At 40.1% G+C, this 16,943-nt stretch overlaps 1 protein-coding gene across 2 annotated transcripts in view; it reads right to left on the bottom strand.

The window, feature by feature from the left end:
- Window positions 1–15,038, bottom strand: part of magt1 (magnesium transporter 1) — a 29,161-nt gene extending 14,123 nt beyond the window's left edge. For both annotated transcript variants that reach the window (XM_030368075.1, XM_030368076.1), the window contains exons 1-4: window positions 14,822–15,038; window positions 9,800–9,969; window positions 9,602–9,719; window positions 9,227–9,367 (exon numbers count right to left, since the gene is read on the bottom strand). In XM_030368075.1, the coding sequence (XP_030223935.1) occupies window positions 9,227–9,367; window positions 9,602–9,719; window positions 9,800–9,969; window positions 14,822–14,902 (510 nt within the window). In that variant the 5' untranslated portion in view covers window positions 14,903–15,038. The remainder of the gene's footprint in view (window positions 1–9,226; window positions 9,368–9,601; window positions 9,720–9,799; window positions 9,970–14,821) is intronic.
- Between the last annotated feature and the right edge of the window lie 1,905 nt (window positions 15,039–16,943).

Raw genomic sequence — 16,943 nt, 5'->3', positions numbered from 1 at the left:
CCTGCTCGATTTAAGCAATGCAGTGCAGGATTCACTTACTTTTGCACATACAAAAGTTGGCAAATAATTTGTTTTAACAATTGATTTTCAGAAAATAAAAATATAGAATTTATAAACACACATCTGTTATTTCATATAAAAAAAATACTGGTATTGATAAAAATGAATTAATAATGGTTAAATTAAATCAAATTCGAAAAGGCTCAAGAGGTTAAAATACTTTCAAGCAGCACTGTAGCCTTGTGAGACCAAATAATGTAACATTGTCATCCACATTGTAACTTAACAATAAAACATTCTCTGTATTTATATAAGTGAACCACTAAATATCAAATAATTGTACATTATCAATCACAAGATAATGCTTGAAATATATCACTTTATGTCTAATACATCTAGATTATATGGAACTTTTCCCTTTTGAATTAAATTACAAAAATGTCCCTGATATTCAAATATTATGAGATGCACCTGTATGTGAACCACTTAATGTCAATAAGTGCTTATTCTGCTGCCCAAAACTTTTAATGCTGACAGATAAAACCCAATTAGTAATGTTCTTTTCACAAAAAGTAATCAGTAATACATAGTGCCTTTCTTAAAGTTCACAAGATTGTAAATAAATACAATAAAAACAGAACTGGCAAATATGGGTTCTTATGAACAGAATACATTTAATCCATTAATAAAATAAGCTGTTGTTGACATAGCTTTGTGAGAACAAATGATTTTACAATGTCATTCAAATTGTAACTTGTGCAGCCTACCAGTATGTAGACAACAGGCTTTCAGCAGCCATTTTCTCAAACTGTCCCATGTCGTCCAGTATTCACGAACAACAAGCTGGAAAGTGGAGACTGTAGGAGGTTCCAAGAGAGTGGCATACTTGATCCACCGGGGGGCACAGGATCCATCCTCCTCCCTGCTCTGGACTGGTTAATGTCTGATGTTGATACTTCTACGGTACTCTTTTTGAGCCATTTTCGGATATCCATTGCTAAATGCTTAATTGTTGCTGTCGAAGAAGTTTGATGTCACTGCCGTGCGCGCCATAGGTATACTATATGCATGGATTCGCGCATTTTGCACACGACGCCGGCCGCTGGCCGGGCCACAGTTCACGCGCACCTGTCATAATAATAATAACGTTATCGGTTTAGTGAACAAAATGAACAGTATTCAATGGAAATTGTCACAAGATTAATTACAATTTGTTTTTTCAAAGTATTTTATTAATTTTATCATATTTATAAAAAATAACTTCAATCCCTCCTTTTTTCAATTGAGGGTGCAAACAATTTTTTTGTTTGCACCCTCTATGCACCCCCGTAGAACCGGGCCTGGTCGCAACGATGTTTCACTGCAGAATCTGCCATTTTATTTGTAACATTACGGAAGTTCCTCTCCGTTTATAGGTATGCTTTAACCACAGGTGTGTGAATTGACCTGGATATGAAGCGTCAGTAGCGCAAAATAATATAACATTCGTTTTTTAAAGAGCTAAGACGGAGCTCTCCTCTCCTTTTATATGCTTTACTCACAAGTGTGTGAATTGACCTGGTTATGAAGCGCATATCCAGCGTCCGTAGCGCACGGAATGATATATTATTTTGCGTAGCGCAAAATAATATAACATTCGTATTTTAAAGAGATAAGCTGAAGCTCTCCTCTCCTCTTGTTAAAAAAAAGAAGTTCAGCAGCGGCGGCCATATTTCAGCACCATAGGGGAAACACAGAAGTGTAGATTTGTCTTCACTCGCTGTTTTCTTTTCATCTTCACGGATGTGAATGCCTCTTGGGTGTCTAGCCCTCCAGGCGGGAAATATGTTATATATCTAAAACAATACACGTTTTTGACTCAAGCAGGGCTGTACGCTTACTTTTTAAAATGGTAGCACTGGTGCTAGCAAGTGAAAAAATTCAGTAGCACAAAAATAATTTTGGTAGCACGTATACTACAGTCAAAAAAATAAAAAATACTATATGAACAGAATAGGACGTATATACAAAAGTAACACTATATGAACAAATTTAACAACAGTAAAGTGACAATGAACATATTAAATAGTAAAGTGACTATGTTGAATGTGTTCACCACATCGGCAGCCAGAAGTGGTGAACACATTCAACAAAATTAAGTAATTATTACAAATTTAACAAACACTTATTTATTAACCTCTGATGTCCTTTCCCCTACCTCGAGGCAATATTTACAAAACGAAGGCTGAATCCGAATACTCATACTTGACTACTATATAGTATGCATTTTGTAGTACGCCAAAAATATAGCGCGTCCGAAAGCTCAGTACGCATTGTGTAGTACGGAAGACGTTTCCGAATGCGTACTACCGCCAAAGTAAACCACGGAGTTCACTACGCTATCCCACAATGCAACCGGAGTCTGGTAACGAACGAAGAAGAGATGGCTGATCCGACACAACCAGAAAGATGTCGTAGAAAGCGGCGAAAAAAAGAGACATTTAAAAGAGTAAAATAGTAAAGTAAGTAATTAAGTAAAAAGAGACATTTTTTATTTAATAGCAACGATGACAAGACGGAAAACAGGTAACTTATCAAGGTAATTTTGCCGGCATCTGAGGGGAGATACGTCAACTCCAAACATCCGGTGGAGTTTCGGCGATGTTCGGAAGCGTTCAGAGGCGTTCTACGCATAGCTGTAGACCGTACTACACTGTGAAGTGTAGTACCTTCAAGTAGTAGACACTGAACAGAAATAGTATGTACTAAGTATTCGGATTCAGCCGGAGTCATGGGTGGAGTCGGCTTCGTCCGAAGGTGCCGGTTCCGTGCTTGTGGTCGCCGAGTCAATCTCTTCCATACATGGATTCTTTTTATAAGTTTCCATCTTTATTTGATGAAGAAGAACTTCCGAATACAGGGAAATACCTTTTCATTTTTCTGTTTTGCTTAAAAAGTGAATTTCCCGCGACCGTTACAAAGCCTCTTCCTCAACGTGTGAATGTTCGGGAAATGTCGTTTTTTAGTAGTCGAGCGGAACAGACGAGCCTATAACTCAAAATACATTTCCCAACATTCAACGCTCCCATCATGCTCCCACACACTCGTGCTTAGTGGTGCCATTGAAAGCCGTACAGAAAGACGTATTTTTTTTCGGCACGGGTCCTTCTCACCCTTTCGCACCGGTGCGAGTGGACTTGTATTTATCTTCGCACGCTAAATATTACAATAGCAAATGCGATCAAAACTGTCGCACTGTACAGCCCTGTCAAGACATGTCGAGTCAATACAAGTCAAGGAGGCGAAGTCCGAGTCAGGTCTCGCGTCAATAGCAGTCAAGTCTAAGTCGAGTCACAAGTAGGGTTGCCGCGGTGTGGACATTTTCACACCGAGTAATACGCTCGTGTCAACACTGGTATTACCGGTTAGGTCTGTCACTTTTTATTCAAAGTTCGAATATTCGTTCGAAGGTGGGGTGAAAAGTTCGAATTCGAAGTGTAATTCTCCATTCAAACTGTAAAAATGCGCTATAAAGAAGAGAGCGGCGAGCGGCTTCTCCTCAATAAAGCGGCCCTCCTGGATCCCCGCTTCTCCCGGTTAGTCCACCTTTCCCCTGCACAGAAACATCTTGTGACTGAAAGCCTCTCACACGAGCTCACTGAAACGGAGACCGACACGGATCGCACACGACAGGGAGAAAAGTCAGCTGCTGCGCTGGGCGCGATGGGCAGCCTGTTTGGGGACTTATACAGCACGGCTGACAGAAGCAACTGCAGCGGTAACGGAGAGCTGCGAGACTACTTGAAGGAGACTCTCTCCGCAGATAAAAACCCGCTCAGTTGGTGGAGAGATACAGGTTGTCAACTGTACCCACAGCTTTCAAAGTTGGCGCGTAAGTACCTTTGTGTGCCAGGAACGTCTGTGCGCTCCGAGCGCGTGTTCTCCTCAGCAGGAAATATTGTAAATAAAAAGAGAGCTGCACTCGATCCAGACCAAGTCGACAGACCTGTTTTTCTGGCCAATAATCTAAGAAATTAAGTCAGGCCATGCTGCCTTGTTCTAGCTAAAATCGGCGCACTCCTTTCTTTATTTAAAAATGTTCTATTTGAGTTTTTTTCTTTAAACTCCTATGTTAGCCTACATGAATTCAGAGGCATGTGAAAGTCTCATTTTCTTTCCGTAAGGAATAAAAAGAGCAGCATGCCGTGTTGGAGGTCGGCCTCACAGTCGGCCTCACAGGCCTCACATGGTCGACATGCGCTCCGCATATCGCGCTCCGAGCAGTTATTGTTAATGTGTAAAAGACAGCCGCACTTGTGTGTCGGAGCTTCCTCTTGTTGTGTTTACAAATGTGTTATCAAAGATGTGTTTTATCCTGTGCTGTTATGAATTCAGTAGGTATACGTGATTTCCACAAGAAATAAAAAGAGCAACATCAAAAATCAAGACTTTTGTCGTGTTCTATGGGGGGGGGGGCGGGGGGGTAGGGCTTGGCGATATGGACCGAAAGTCATATCTCGATATCTTCAAGCACAATATCGATATAAGATAAATATCGATATTTGTCGAAGGGGGGGGGGGGGTGCGCGCTCCGTGCGCAGATTTGATATTACTATTTCTACCGTTCGGAATTGAATACAGTTTGATGGTTGAATAAACCGTGGACTAGACACTGCCTCCTCCTCGTATTTGAGAACATTATAATATATAACATCACGGCCAAAAGCTTTGTGCGCCTCCGAAATATTATGAACCGTAACGACTGCGTGGGGGGGGCGGACATGACATGCTATTTTATGTATTCTTTAATATAGGTATTAGTGGGCAACTAACACAGTATTCAAAGACGTTCCCGAAATTCTGCCGTGCAGCCACTGTACCATGCGTTGTTTACAGTGGATGTATCGCAATGGCGTGGCGCACATAGCCTTTAGCCGTGTTCTGTAAATATTCTAGAAAACACGGGAGGCATTTCGCAGTTCATGTACTTCAGCGAGTCAAAGCCAAAGTTCCTTTCCCCCAATTCCTTCTCAACCATGGCTCAGATAACCCCCAATACAGTCTCGTTGTGGAAATACAAGAGACGTCAAAGAACCGACAAGAAACACTTGCGTTACAGTGTGTGTGTTCACACACACATGTGGCGCTCGCACGGTCGTGTCTCATTGGCGGGCCAACGTCTCTGGGCGGGCCAGGAAGAGTAAGGGGAGGAGCTTAGATGCTTTGTGACAGACCAAGACATTCCAAATCAGCGCGCTTGAGCCTCCGTTTTTTCAAAGGCGAGCAGAACAGCTAGTGCTCGTTTTACACCAAACGCAAGTTTTAGCCACTGGGGGAACATAGGCAGGCTAGGGGAACTCATATTTATGTTAGAAAACCTCATAAAGTGAGATTTTCATGTCATGGGACCTTTAATGTTTTATGTTTGGGTCTCGCGGAGTGAGAAACCTTGAAGTTACTGTGGAGTTACCGTTATTACTATACCTACCTACCGTTTCGATTTACAATTACTATTCCTACCGTTCAGAATTGAATACAGTTTGATGGTTGAATAAACCGTGGACTAGACACTGCCTCCGCCTCGTATTTGAGAACATTATAATATATAATATCACGGCCAAAAGCTGTGTGCACCTCCGGAATATTATGGACAGAATTGCAACCCTTTGGTTGCGACAGTTTTTAAGCACTCTCCACAAATTACGTGATTTTGTAATTCGTCAGACAACTTATATCCAAACCATTTCCATACTATGGAGCCGTTGGACTTTCGCTTGCAAACAAGCTCCTCGGAGCTGCATGCGCAGGCGGACTCCATAGCTGTGTTCGAAATCGTTCCCTATCACGGATATAGTGCACTATATAGGGTGCTCGCCATTTTGTAGTGGTGTTCGAATTCTCAGTGGTTAATTTCATGCACAATATAGTGCACTTTAAATACCCAATGAATAGTGAACGATTTCGAACACGGCTCATGTTTCAAAAAGTGACGTGAGTCAGTGGAGGGAGGGGGGGGGGGGGGCAGGCAGAGACTGTGTGTGAGCCGGAGGCAGAGCGGAAGAGACATAAGCAGAGTTACGAAATAGCAGGCAGCAGGCGCGGTTCGAAACTGGTGTTATTCGGGTCAAATGTATTCGAATGTATTCAAATTAATTATGGACATTCGAAATTCGTTCGAATTTCATTTTTGGAAAAAGTGACAGCCCTATTACCGGTATAAACGGTATTAACTTTTAAACTATAGGTCAACCGCCATCTTCTCCGTCAACTCTCCTCTCACACTCGATGACAGCGGCTGGCAGCGCGCCAATTCTCGGCGTCTTATAACGTTCTTTATACAACGGGGGACCTAAATCCAGCGATCTGATTGGTTCCCAACTGTTGTATAATGAGCGTATACATAACTGCTATGACGCCCGATCATTTTGTGAAAGTTTGCATATCACTCCACGCCTGGAAGTAGAAACAGTTACAAAGTAAAACATATGTTGGATGATGGAGAGCGTCTAAATGTTGTTACTCCGGGAGTGAGCAAGGCGATGGAGAGACTAACCAAAGCTTAGGCACACGGCGAGGGAACTGCTCCATAGGATAAATTGCCGGCGAACCGCTCTATCGGAGCCTTCTCTCGGAGGGACGCTAAAGTGTGTGGCATAGCGACCGTCGACGCATAGCGGCAGCCAGGAGGGACTACTTTTTTGTATTCTTTAATTAAACGGCTATTTTGACTTTCTTGGTTTCTTTTTAAATGTAGTGTGTCTATGACTTTCGTTTCGCCATAATAGTAACCGTTGTATAAAAGCAATAGATCACTTCAGTCCGTGGCATGTGCTCATTATACCACTGTGAAGGGGGTCGCCGGCCCTCCGCTGCGCGTCGGGGCCGGACAACGCCCCTTAACAGTGGTATAATGAGCACATACCACAGCCTGGCGTGATCTATTGCTTAAATATATAATAGTATAATATAATTGTATACATCATAATATCACGGCCAAAAGCTCTGTGCGCCTCCGGATGGCCGTAGCGCGGGGAGCTCACGTAGGGTTTGGGCTTCGCGGGGTTTGTTTACCAGCGTTGCTATGGTTACCGGTCTTGTAAGAAAGCACGTCAATTCTCGGCGCTACAATTCTCCTGCACAGAGCAGAACTGTGGCCTATTCTACATTTTAATTTTCTTAATTATAATTATATATTATTCATTTTTACTGAATTAGTTTTTTATTACCGAAAAAAAAAAAATAAAAAAAAAACTCGGTGTTGCCGGTGTGCAACACCGAGTAAACGGTGTTGGCCTCAACACCGGTAATACCGTATACCGCGGCAACCCTAGTCACAAGTCATGCGTAATTTTTTCACGTCGAGTCTGAAGTCATCAAAATCATGGATTGAGTCCAAGTCATGTGACTCGAGTCCACATCTCTGGAAGATAGTGTCAACAAAATTAGACAACTGGGAAACCCCTGGGTACTATCTCCATTGGGTTCCATCTATCACCACTGGGTTAGTTTAATTAATCATTCAAGAGCCAGTGAACCCAAACCGGATGTTCTTGGGTGAACGTTATATGATACAAGGTCAATATTGATTGTCAACACACACACACACACACGAGGAGAAGGAGGGGAAGCAGCCATAATGACGTCGGAAAATACCCGCATTACCGTCGAAGATGCCCCCGCCACTTTTAAATCATTTGTTTGGCAACATTTTGGGTACCCGGCGGAAATGATGAATGGCAGTAGAGTGACTGATAAGACACGGACAATATATATATATATATATATATATATATATATATATAAACTAGATGCCCTACGGCGGCGTCTAGAACGTCACCATAGGCCGCCATCTTACCACAGTAAAGCTTTCTGGTGGAATCTGTTGTAGTGGACGTAAATCAGTGATCTGCACAAACGCTAATACTCTTATCTTGATGAATTTACAAACGGTTTGGTTTCTTACAAACTTTAGCTTTTTTTGAGTTTTAGTAGACCATATATTGATTTAACATAAATAACATGAATACCTTGTGCATGTGTGTATTTATTGCAACTATCTGTTCTGTTTAATGTTCATTTCATATGAAAACACATGGTTATATATAATTACATAAATACATCTCTGTACAGGGTGGGGATTTCAACATGCAGCCTTTCTTGATATATATTTGTAAAGGGAAATCTTGTACCCATTTTAGAACATTATTCTATTTTTCTTAGAAACTAACAATTATTCATAAGTATGTACTGTCATACCTACATCTCTGACGTTGATAACAAACCAAACCGTTTGAAAATCGGTCGAAAATTGAGCAAGCTATGGTTATTTAAAAAGTACATGAATCACTACCAACCCAATGTTATTGGTGAGCAGCTTACTGTGGTAAGATGGCCGCCAGCAGTGGTGACGTTCGACTCCATTGGCCAGCACCGCGGACGAGGCATCTAGTTAATATATACATCTATGACACGGACAATACCAAGTTGTCAGTGACATACTTGGTCAGACTCTGTTTGCACTATTTGCTCTCTGTATTGATGGAGTAGAAATTTGATTTGGTTTCGCACATAATATTGTTTGCACTTGAAAAAAAGAGAATTATTTAATTAAATTGATTTTACTCTTTTATAAATTTTAGTTTTAGTTTCAATTTCATGTATGTAAAGAGTTATAATAAAACCTTTCAAAATGCTTGTGCAACTCGGTTAAATAAAAGTCTGTTGGTCCAGTCATATATTTTGTCATTGTAGTTTTCTTAAAATCTCGTCTCGTCCTCGTGAGCTGAGTGTATCATCACACCCCTTATATATATATATTATATTATAGAGCGTCAGTATATGGCAACAATCACTTTCTCCTCAATGTTGCGGTTCACTCCGGACGCTGATTGGCTCTCACAACAAAGCATTAAGCGAAATTCCACGAGAATTTATGAATGAAGATTGGCCTCTAAACGCGTCTTGACTTCGTATGGATTTGCGGAGTGCCTTTTTCGGTGTGAGTTCACCGTAAGGTCGAATTAGAATGTTAAATAAATGCAAGACAACGTAATGTTAGCCACTTGGATAGCCACAGTAGCTACTAAAAGGGGAAAATAAAGATCTGTCCATCTATCTATCTACAAAGCCTTCACATTCCTAATTGAGAATTGTGTACCTACCAAGCAATGCATTTCTGAATATTGTGTCGCCAAACTAATTTAGTCCAATTCATGTGAATCCACATGATTTCAGTTTCTCCACTCACGTGCACGTCGGTCCTGTCGGCCACCCAGCGGGCGAGCTGCTCCGCTGCGAACCCTCTGACCTGCAGCTCGTAGTTGTCCGTCTTCCGCTGTTTCCCTTTGGCCGGGAAGTGAAGGAAGGTGGGCGCAGAATTCATACTCAACTATAAAAGAAATATCGAAATTAGGATTAAACATACATTCAGAGATTAGGGAAATATATATTGCTACTACTCCTACTACTACTGCTGCTACTGCCTCAAAAATATGATGTCACTGTTTTATACTGTCCATTCCCAGTGTACTTGTATACCATTTGCAAAGCAGCCCTTCAGTACCATGTTGGTAACACTGTTAAGAGTAAATTATATATAGTGGTTGATTGAACATCGACTTACCATCTGAAAGACGTCCGATCCTTCGTCGAAGTCAACAGATGCAAAGAAAACTTTGTTGGTGAAGGCAGAGGAGTAACGCCAAGAGTTGGCCAATATATGAAACTCCTCATCAGCCTGTCTGATCAATTTAAAACACAATATTACTTTAAGTGTTAGTTATCAGCAATCCCATTATTTACTTCAGTACTCATGTCTTACCTGCAGACCCCGCACTGTCTCTGAGGTTGTAGGGCTGTAAACATGATGACTACAGAGTAGTTCCTGGGAGGAGCTTTGACAAAACGACGGAACTTGTCTCCATTCAGTTTGATGATGGAGCGCTTCGACGCCCACTCCATCATCTGACCAACCTTCTCAGACAGCAACGTCTGCGGGAAACAAACAATTAAATAGAAATGGTTTCTACTAGTGATAGATTCTGACCTACATTTGTGGTTTATTTTAGCTACTACTCTTCTCAGTATCAACAAATCTACTGGGGGGTAATCTGAGCTTCTGACCAGGTGAGTCCAAAACGGCTAATTTCTAACGTAAAGATGTGTACTTTATATTTAAATACATGTTTAATGTGCTGGCCATTATCCAACAATGCATATTGTGTTTATAACAATTCCTTTGGACAACCTTTTTCCGCAACATATCGGTCAGTGTCTTGCAACTTTCTGAGAGCAAAATGAATTAACATGTGTGGGATATTAACATGTGACTGCATACAATGTGTCCAGAGACATGTTGACTAATGTAGGATAGTAAGCATAATTGGCCCTTAACACTAATATTCAGAAACAACACTGCCTCAAAAGGCTATTGGCCTAAGCAACACCAGTAGAGGCATATCATTTTCCCTGAAATTTTAAACATTGCAAACGTGCAAAAACATACATTTATATTTATGTGGCATTCAGTCCAACGCTTAAAATATATCTGTTGCATTCAGTAGGCCAATGCTGTGGTAAAGTGTGTAAAGTATGAACAAGTGTTTCTTTCTGTTCAATAAATAGAACTTCATCAATCCCCTGTAGGAGAAATTTGTTATCGTTTGTCCCTATGAAACAATACGGTATCTCTAAAGTCAAACCGTCCAATCTGAAGGCTCTACTTAACCACTCCCCCTACTCACTTCCAACAATGCAAAGTGAACAGAACTGAGTAGGGGAGGGTGTAGCCTCACTAGTTTGTGAACGACCCAGAGAAACGCAACGCAAATTCAATGTGAACGAACATGCATGAGGCTTTGTAATGAAATCCGATTTCATTACAAATACGATTTTGAAATTCCTCCCGGACACTTTTTTTAAAAAAAATGTCACAAAAAGAGGGCTTGTCCGGGCAAAAGAGGACGTCTGGTTACCCTACGTACAGGGAATCCATTTGATTCCTACCTGTTCCACTGTTAAATAGCGACGCAAATTGGTGGGCGCTATACTGGCAATTTTTCTGCGTGAGAAATACGAAGTGTGGCGTGCGAGCGTGTGCATGGGTTGAATTGCGAGTGTCTCACGCCGAATGCGTGAGACTTGAGAGCCCTGCATAATATGTGTAGCCTAACTGTCTTATTAGAAAACTGAATATAAATGGTGACCTTCAACCATATGAAAATCCGGGGAAATTAAAATGTATCTAGCCTGACAAGTGTCCCACAATGGTACCCGTCGCTAATGCACATTCAAAACCTGGGTAAAGTCACCGTGGTGAAGTTAGTATGATGTTGGATATTCTACAGATATTCGGCCATTCATTTCCTATGGAAAATTGCTTTTGGCTCAATAGCTTCCCAGGTATTGGACCCAGACACCCCAGACCAATGTAGACCTGTCCTACTATGTGGTACTACTAACAACACACACCTCAATAAAAATTAATATTTTGCACCTCCAATTTTATTTGAATTTTTTAAAAATCCCATTCATTTCCTATGGAAAACTGCTTTTTGCTCAATAGCTTCCGAGTTATGGGACCATGAGGCCCCAGACCAATGTAGACCTGTCCGAATATGTGGTACTAATAACACACACCTCACTAAAAAATAATATTTTGCACCTCCAATTTTATTTGAATTTTTTAAAAATCCCATTCATTTCCTATGGAAAACGGCTTTTTGCTCAATAGCTTTCGAGTTATGGGACCCAGAGGCCCCAGACCAATTTAGACCTGTTCTACTATATGGTACTAACAACACACACCTCACTAAAAATAAATATTTTGCACCTCCTATTTTATCTGAATTTTTTAAAAATCCCATTCATATCCTACGGAAAACGGCTTTTTGCTCAATAGCTTCCGAGTTATGGAACCATGAGGCCCCAGACCAATGTGGACCTGTCCTACAATGTGGTAATAACAACACACACACCTCACTAAAAATTGATATTTTGCACCTCCTATTTTATTTAAGTATTTTAAGAATCCCATTAATTTCCTATGGAAAACGTTTTTTTGCTCAATAGCTTCCGAGTTATGGGACCCAGAGGCCCCAGACCAATTTAGACCTGTCCTACTATGTAGTACTAACAACACACACCTCACTAAAAATTAATATTTTGCACCTCCTATTTTATTTAAATATTTTAAGAATCCCATTCATATCCTATGGGAAATTGCTTTTTGCTCAATAGCTTCCGAGTTATGGGACCCAGAGGCCCCAGACCAATTTAGACCTGTTCTACTATATGGTACTAACAACACACACCTCACTAACAATAAATATTTTGCACCTCCTATTTTATTTGAATTTTTTAAAAATCCCATTAATTTCCAAACGGCTTTTTGCTCAATAGCTTCCGAGTTATGGGACCAAGAGGCCCTGTTCTACTATATGGTACTAACAACACACACCTCACTAACAATAAATATTTTGCACCTCCTATTTTATTTGAATTTTTTAAAAATCCCATTCATTTCCTATGGAAAACGGCTTTTTGCTCAATAGCTTCCGAGTTATGAGACCCAGAGGCCCCAGACCAATGTGGACCTGTCCTACTTTGTGGTACTAACAACACACACCTCACAAAAAATTAATATTTTGCACCTCCTATTTTATTTAAATATTTTAAGAATCCCATTCATTTCCTATGGGAAATTGCCTTTTGCTCAATAGCTTCCGAGTTATGGGACCATGAGGCCCCAGACCAATGTGGACCTGTCCTACAATGTGGTAATAACAACACACACCTCAATAAAAATAAATATTTTGCACCTCCAATTTTATTTGAATTCTTTAAAAATCCCAATAATTTCCTATGGATAATGTCTTTTTGCTCAATAGCTTCCGAATTATGGGACCCAGACACCCCAGACAAATGTAGACCTGTCCGAATATGTGGTACTAATAACACACACCTCACCAAAAAATAATATTTTGCACCTCCAATTTTATTAGAATTTTTTAAAAATCCCATTAATTTCCTATGGAAAACGGCTTTTTGCTCAATAGCTTCCGAGTTATGGGACCAAGAGGCCCCAGACCAACGTGGACCTGTCCTACTATGTGGTACTAACAATACACACCTCACTAAAAATTTATATTTTGTACCTCCTATTTTATTAAAATATTTTAAGAAGAATCCCATTCATTTCCTAAGGGAAATTGCTTTTTGCTCAATAGCTTCCGAGTTATGGGACCCAGAAACCCCAGACCAATGCAGACCAACACAGTCTCACTCCGAGAATAATCAAATACCGACGGTTGGCCAAGGCACTTGAACGTCGGTGGCAGACGGGAAAGGTACCCTTCGGCGTCGTCTGCAGACGGAAAGGGGGTGCTCCAGCAGCCGATTCACTCCTGTATTAACCCGACTACGTCTCCAATAGACGCTGTGAGCATCTTTCCTATTGGATGTTTTTTTGGAGGAATTTAATGGGATTCTTAAAATATTTAAATAAAATAGGAGTTACAAAATATCAATTTTTAGTGAGGTGTGTGTTGTTATTACCACATTGTAGGACAGGTCCACATTGGTCTGGGGCCATAACTCGGAAGCTATTGAGCAAAAAGCCGTTTTCCATAGGAAATTAATGGGATTTTTAAAAAATTCAAATAAAATTGGAGGTGCAAAATATTATTTTTTAGTGAGGTGCGTGTTATTAGTACCACATATTCGGACAGGTCTACATTGGTCTGGGGCCTCTGGGTCACATAACTCGGAAGCTATTGAGCAAAAAGCAGTTTTCCATAGGAAATTAATGGGATTTTTAGAAAATTCAAATAAAATTGGAGGTGCAAAATATTATTTTTTAGTGAGGTGTGTGTTGTTATTACCACATTGTAGGACAGGTCCACATTGGTCTGGGGCCTCTTGGTCCCATAACTCGGAAGCTATTGAGCAAAAAGCCGTTTTCCATATGAAATTAATGGGATTCTTAAAATATTTAAATAAAATAGGAGGTGCAAAATATTTTTTTTTAGTGAGGTGTATGTTGTTAGTACCACATAGTAGGACAGGTCAACATTGGTCTGGGGCCTCTGGGTCCCATAACTCGGAAGCTATTGAGCAAAAAGCAATTTCCCATAGGAAATTAATGGGATTCTTAAAATATTTAAATAAAATTGGAGGTGCAAAATATTAATTTTTAGTGAGGTGTGTGTCATTAGTACCACATAGTAGGACAGGTCAACATTGGTCTGGGGCCTCATGGTTCCATAACTCGGAAGCTATTGAGCAAAAAGCCGTTTTCCATAGGATATGAATGGGATTTTTAAAAAATTCAGATAAAATAACTCGGAAGCTATTGAGCAAAAAGCAATTTCCCATAGGAAATGAATGGCCGAATATCTGTTGAATATCTGTCGAATAATCAACATCAAACTAACTTCACCGCGGTGGTAAAGTCGGCCAAGCGTCATGCCTCACCTGGAATGAACATTAATGGTAACCTTACGTAAAAACACATCTTCATATCACCAAGGATAGGGCTAAATTATTCAAAACCTGCTTTGCATTCCTCAGAATGTGTGTATCAATAATCTAGGCTCGGACTCGAGTAGATCAAATATAAACTGAGTTAGACCACTAAATATACAGATAGGTCAGTGTTATCTGAACACAAACATGAAGTTGACTTGAATTCCATAACTAATGATATTATAGATTATATATTAACTACACACGGTCGCGCTCTGATGTGCAGTAGTTGGAAGTAATCTATATCCGGAATATATAATCGAATTCGCTGGGTTACGATTGAACGTTTCGAATTCATTACAAAAAAAGTAAACCTTACCTCTTTTTTCTTCTGCGCATCAGAAGGCATATCATAAAAACTAAAGAGCAAAAGCAATGGAAATACAAAACTAGAAAACATCTTCACCGCCGTCGGTCAAACAGCACACAGATAGATTATATGCAGAGATTCCTGTCACATTTCCATTGGTCTCCTCGTTCTTCTTCACGTTATGCTACAACCACCCAAAAGGTGCCGTACCTCCCCCTACTGGTCTGAAGTTGCAGTACCTCCATCTACTGGGATAAAATGGACAACGGATTAAAAAATGGCGCCTCTTCATTCCTATGTAAACCATGGCAGAGAATCCCAACGAGCCGTTTCTAGGCAGCTCGGTAACAGTGATTTGCGGTAGTCATTTACTCCCCCTTGTGGGAATTTTATGGTACTGTAACTTTGCCAACCATTTATATACCCCAAAACATAATAAGCGCAACAGGAGAAGGAAAAAAACGAAAAGCATAAAGGACCCCTTTAAAGTAACATTTAATAGCAAATAATTTGGAACACTGAACACATTTGAACAGAAAGAATACTATTAAAGTATAGCTAAATTAATAAATAAATAAATAACCAAAGATTGCAGTTGGAGGATGCTTGCCGGTAGGCAAAACCCCTCAACAAGTTTGGTTGGTTTAGTCAAATATCCTATTAGCGCTTCTTATTAGGCTATGTAGCTTAAATAATGACATAATCAGGCCGTATAGAATGCAACATGTTTAATAGCCTAACTTTAAATAGATGGAAAAAAACATGAGCGTCGCAATAACGAGGCATGTGTTACGAGTAGCGTATGCGTGTGCGCGAGAATGGCAGTGTGCGTATGTGTGTGTGTGAGTGACGTCAGCGAGTGAGTGTACGAGCGAGGAGAGCGAGCGGTAGCTGTGTTCGAAATCGTTCCCTATCATGGATGTAGTGCACTAAATAGGGTGCACGCCATTTTGTAGGGTGTTCGAATTCTCAGCGGTCCACTATATAGGGCACTATATAGTGGACTTAAAATAGGGTACATACGATGTTCCCTACATGTTACTCCCGTATACCACAATGCAATGCGGTTGTATTTTTCCAGGGGAGAAGAAGAAGCTGAATAACCGCGAAAACGAATACATTTAATGATGGAGTCTCCGGCTTGTGTTAAGAAATGTCAACAATTTATTTGGGATTTAACATAGAATATTTAACATTCAAATTTAATTAAAAAAAACTTGAACAAGGAAATGTAACATTCAACATCAATACAAACTCCAGCCCGGTTTGTTTAGATCAGTGGTTTTCAAACTGTGGGGCGCGCCCCCCCTGGGGGGCGCCAGAGTTCTTCAGGGGGGGCGCGACGTGAGAAAAAAATAAACCCGAAGAAAAACCTGAAAGTCGATGATTCAAATCATCAGTCGTACTTCAACTGTAGAAGTAACCTAACTAAATCAATTTTCAACCGTTTATCTTCGTGCAAACCATTTAACAAATCTACACACTTGTATCTTCAATAATATCCAAACAGAATTTCGATATCATTTAAAATTTCTTCAGAACCACCGTTTTAGTTTCATACCGCTTCGTTTTCAGCTGTTTTCATGGAAGACGTCTGCCCATTCTGATACACCTACTTCTAGACATCGTAACTCATTCATTTTTCAACCGTTTACCATCGTTCAAACCATTGAACAAATCTACACACTTGTATCTTCAATACTATCCAAACGGTGATAGCATTTATACTTTTTTCAGAATCACAGTTTTAGTTTCAAACCGGCATCGTTTTCAGTTGCTTATAATAATTTAGGTCACCATAGCAACGCCGGTAAACAAACCCCGCCGAGAGTCGAATCTCTGGACAGAAAAAGCAGATCTGATTAGACTCTGAAAATTCAGTCGGGGACCCTGAAGGAATCTGTGTAAACTGGCAGTTTACACAGATTAAGATGTTTAAATGTATTTAAAAAAGGTTAAGCTAAAACATGCTTAGATAAAGTTGTTAAATTGTGTTAAGAAATGTGTTTAAAAACGCACAAAGATGTTGTAATGTTTCAGAAATATGTTTAAAATGTTTAAAAAATATGTTTAAAAAGTATGTTTCAAATGTTTTAAAATTATGATCAGAGATGTTTAAAATGTGTAAAAT

Source organism: Gadus morhua, chromosome 10 (assembly GCF_902167405.1).
Source record: "Gadus morhua chromosome 10, gadMor3.0, whole genome shotgun sequence".
In the NCBI taxonomy this organism is placed as follows: domain Eukaryota; kingdom Metazoa; phylum Chordata; class Actinopteri; order Gadiformes; family Gadidae; genus Gadus; species Gadus morhua.
The sequence above is the reverse complement of the archived record's forward strand: the minus strand, read 5'-3'. Positions and strand labels throughout refer to the sequence as shown.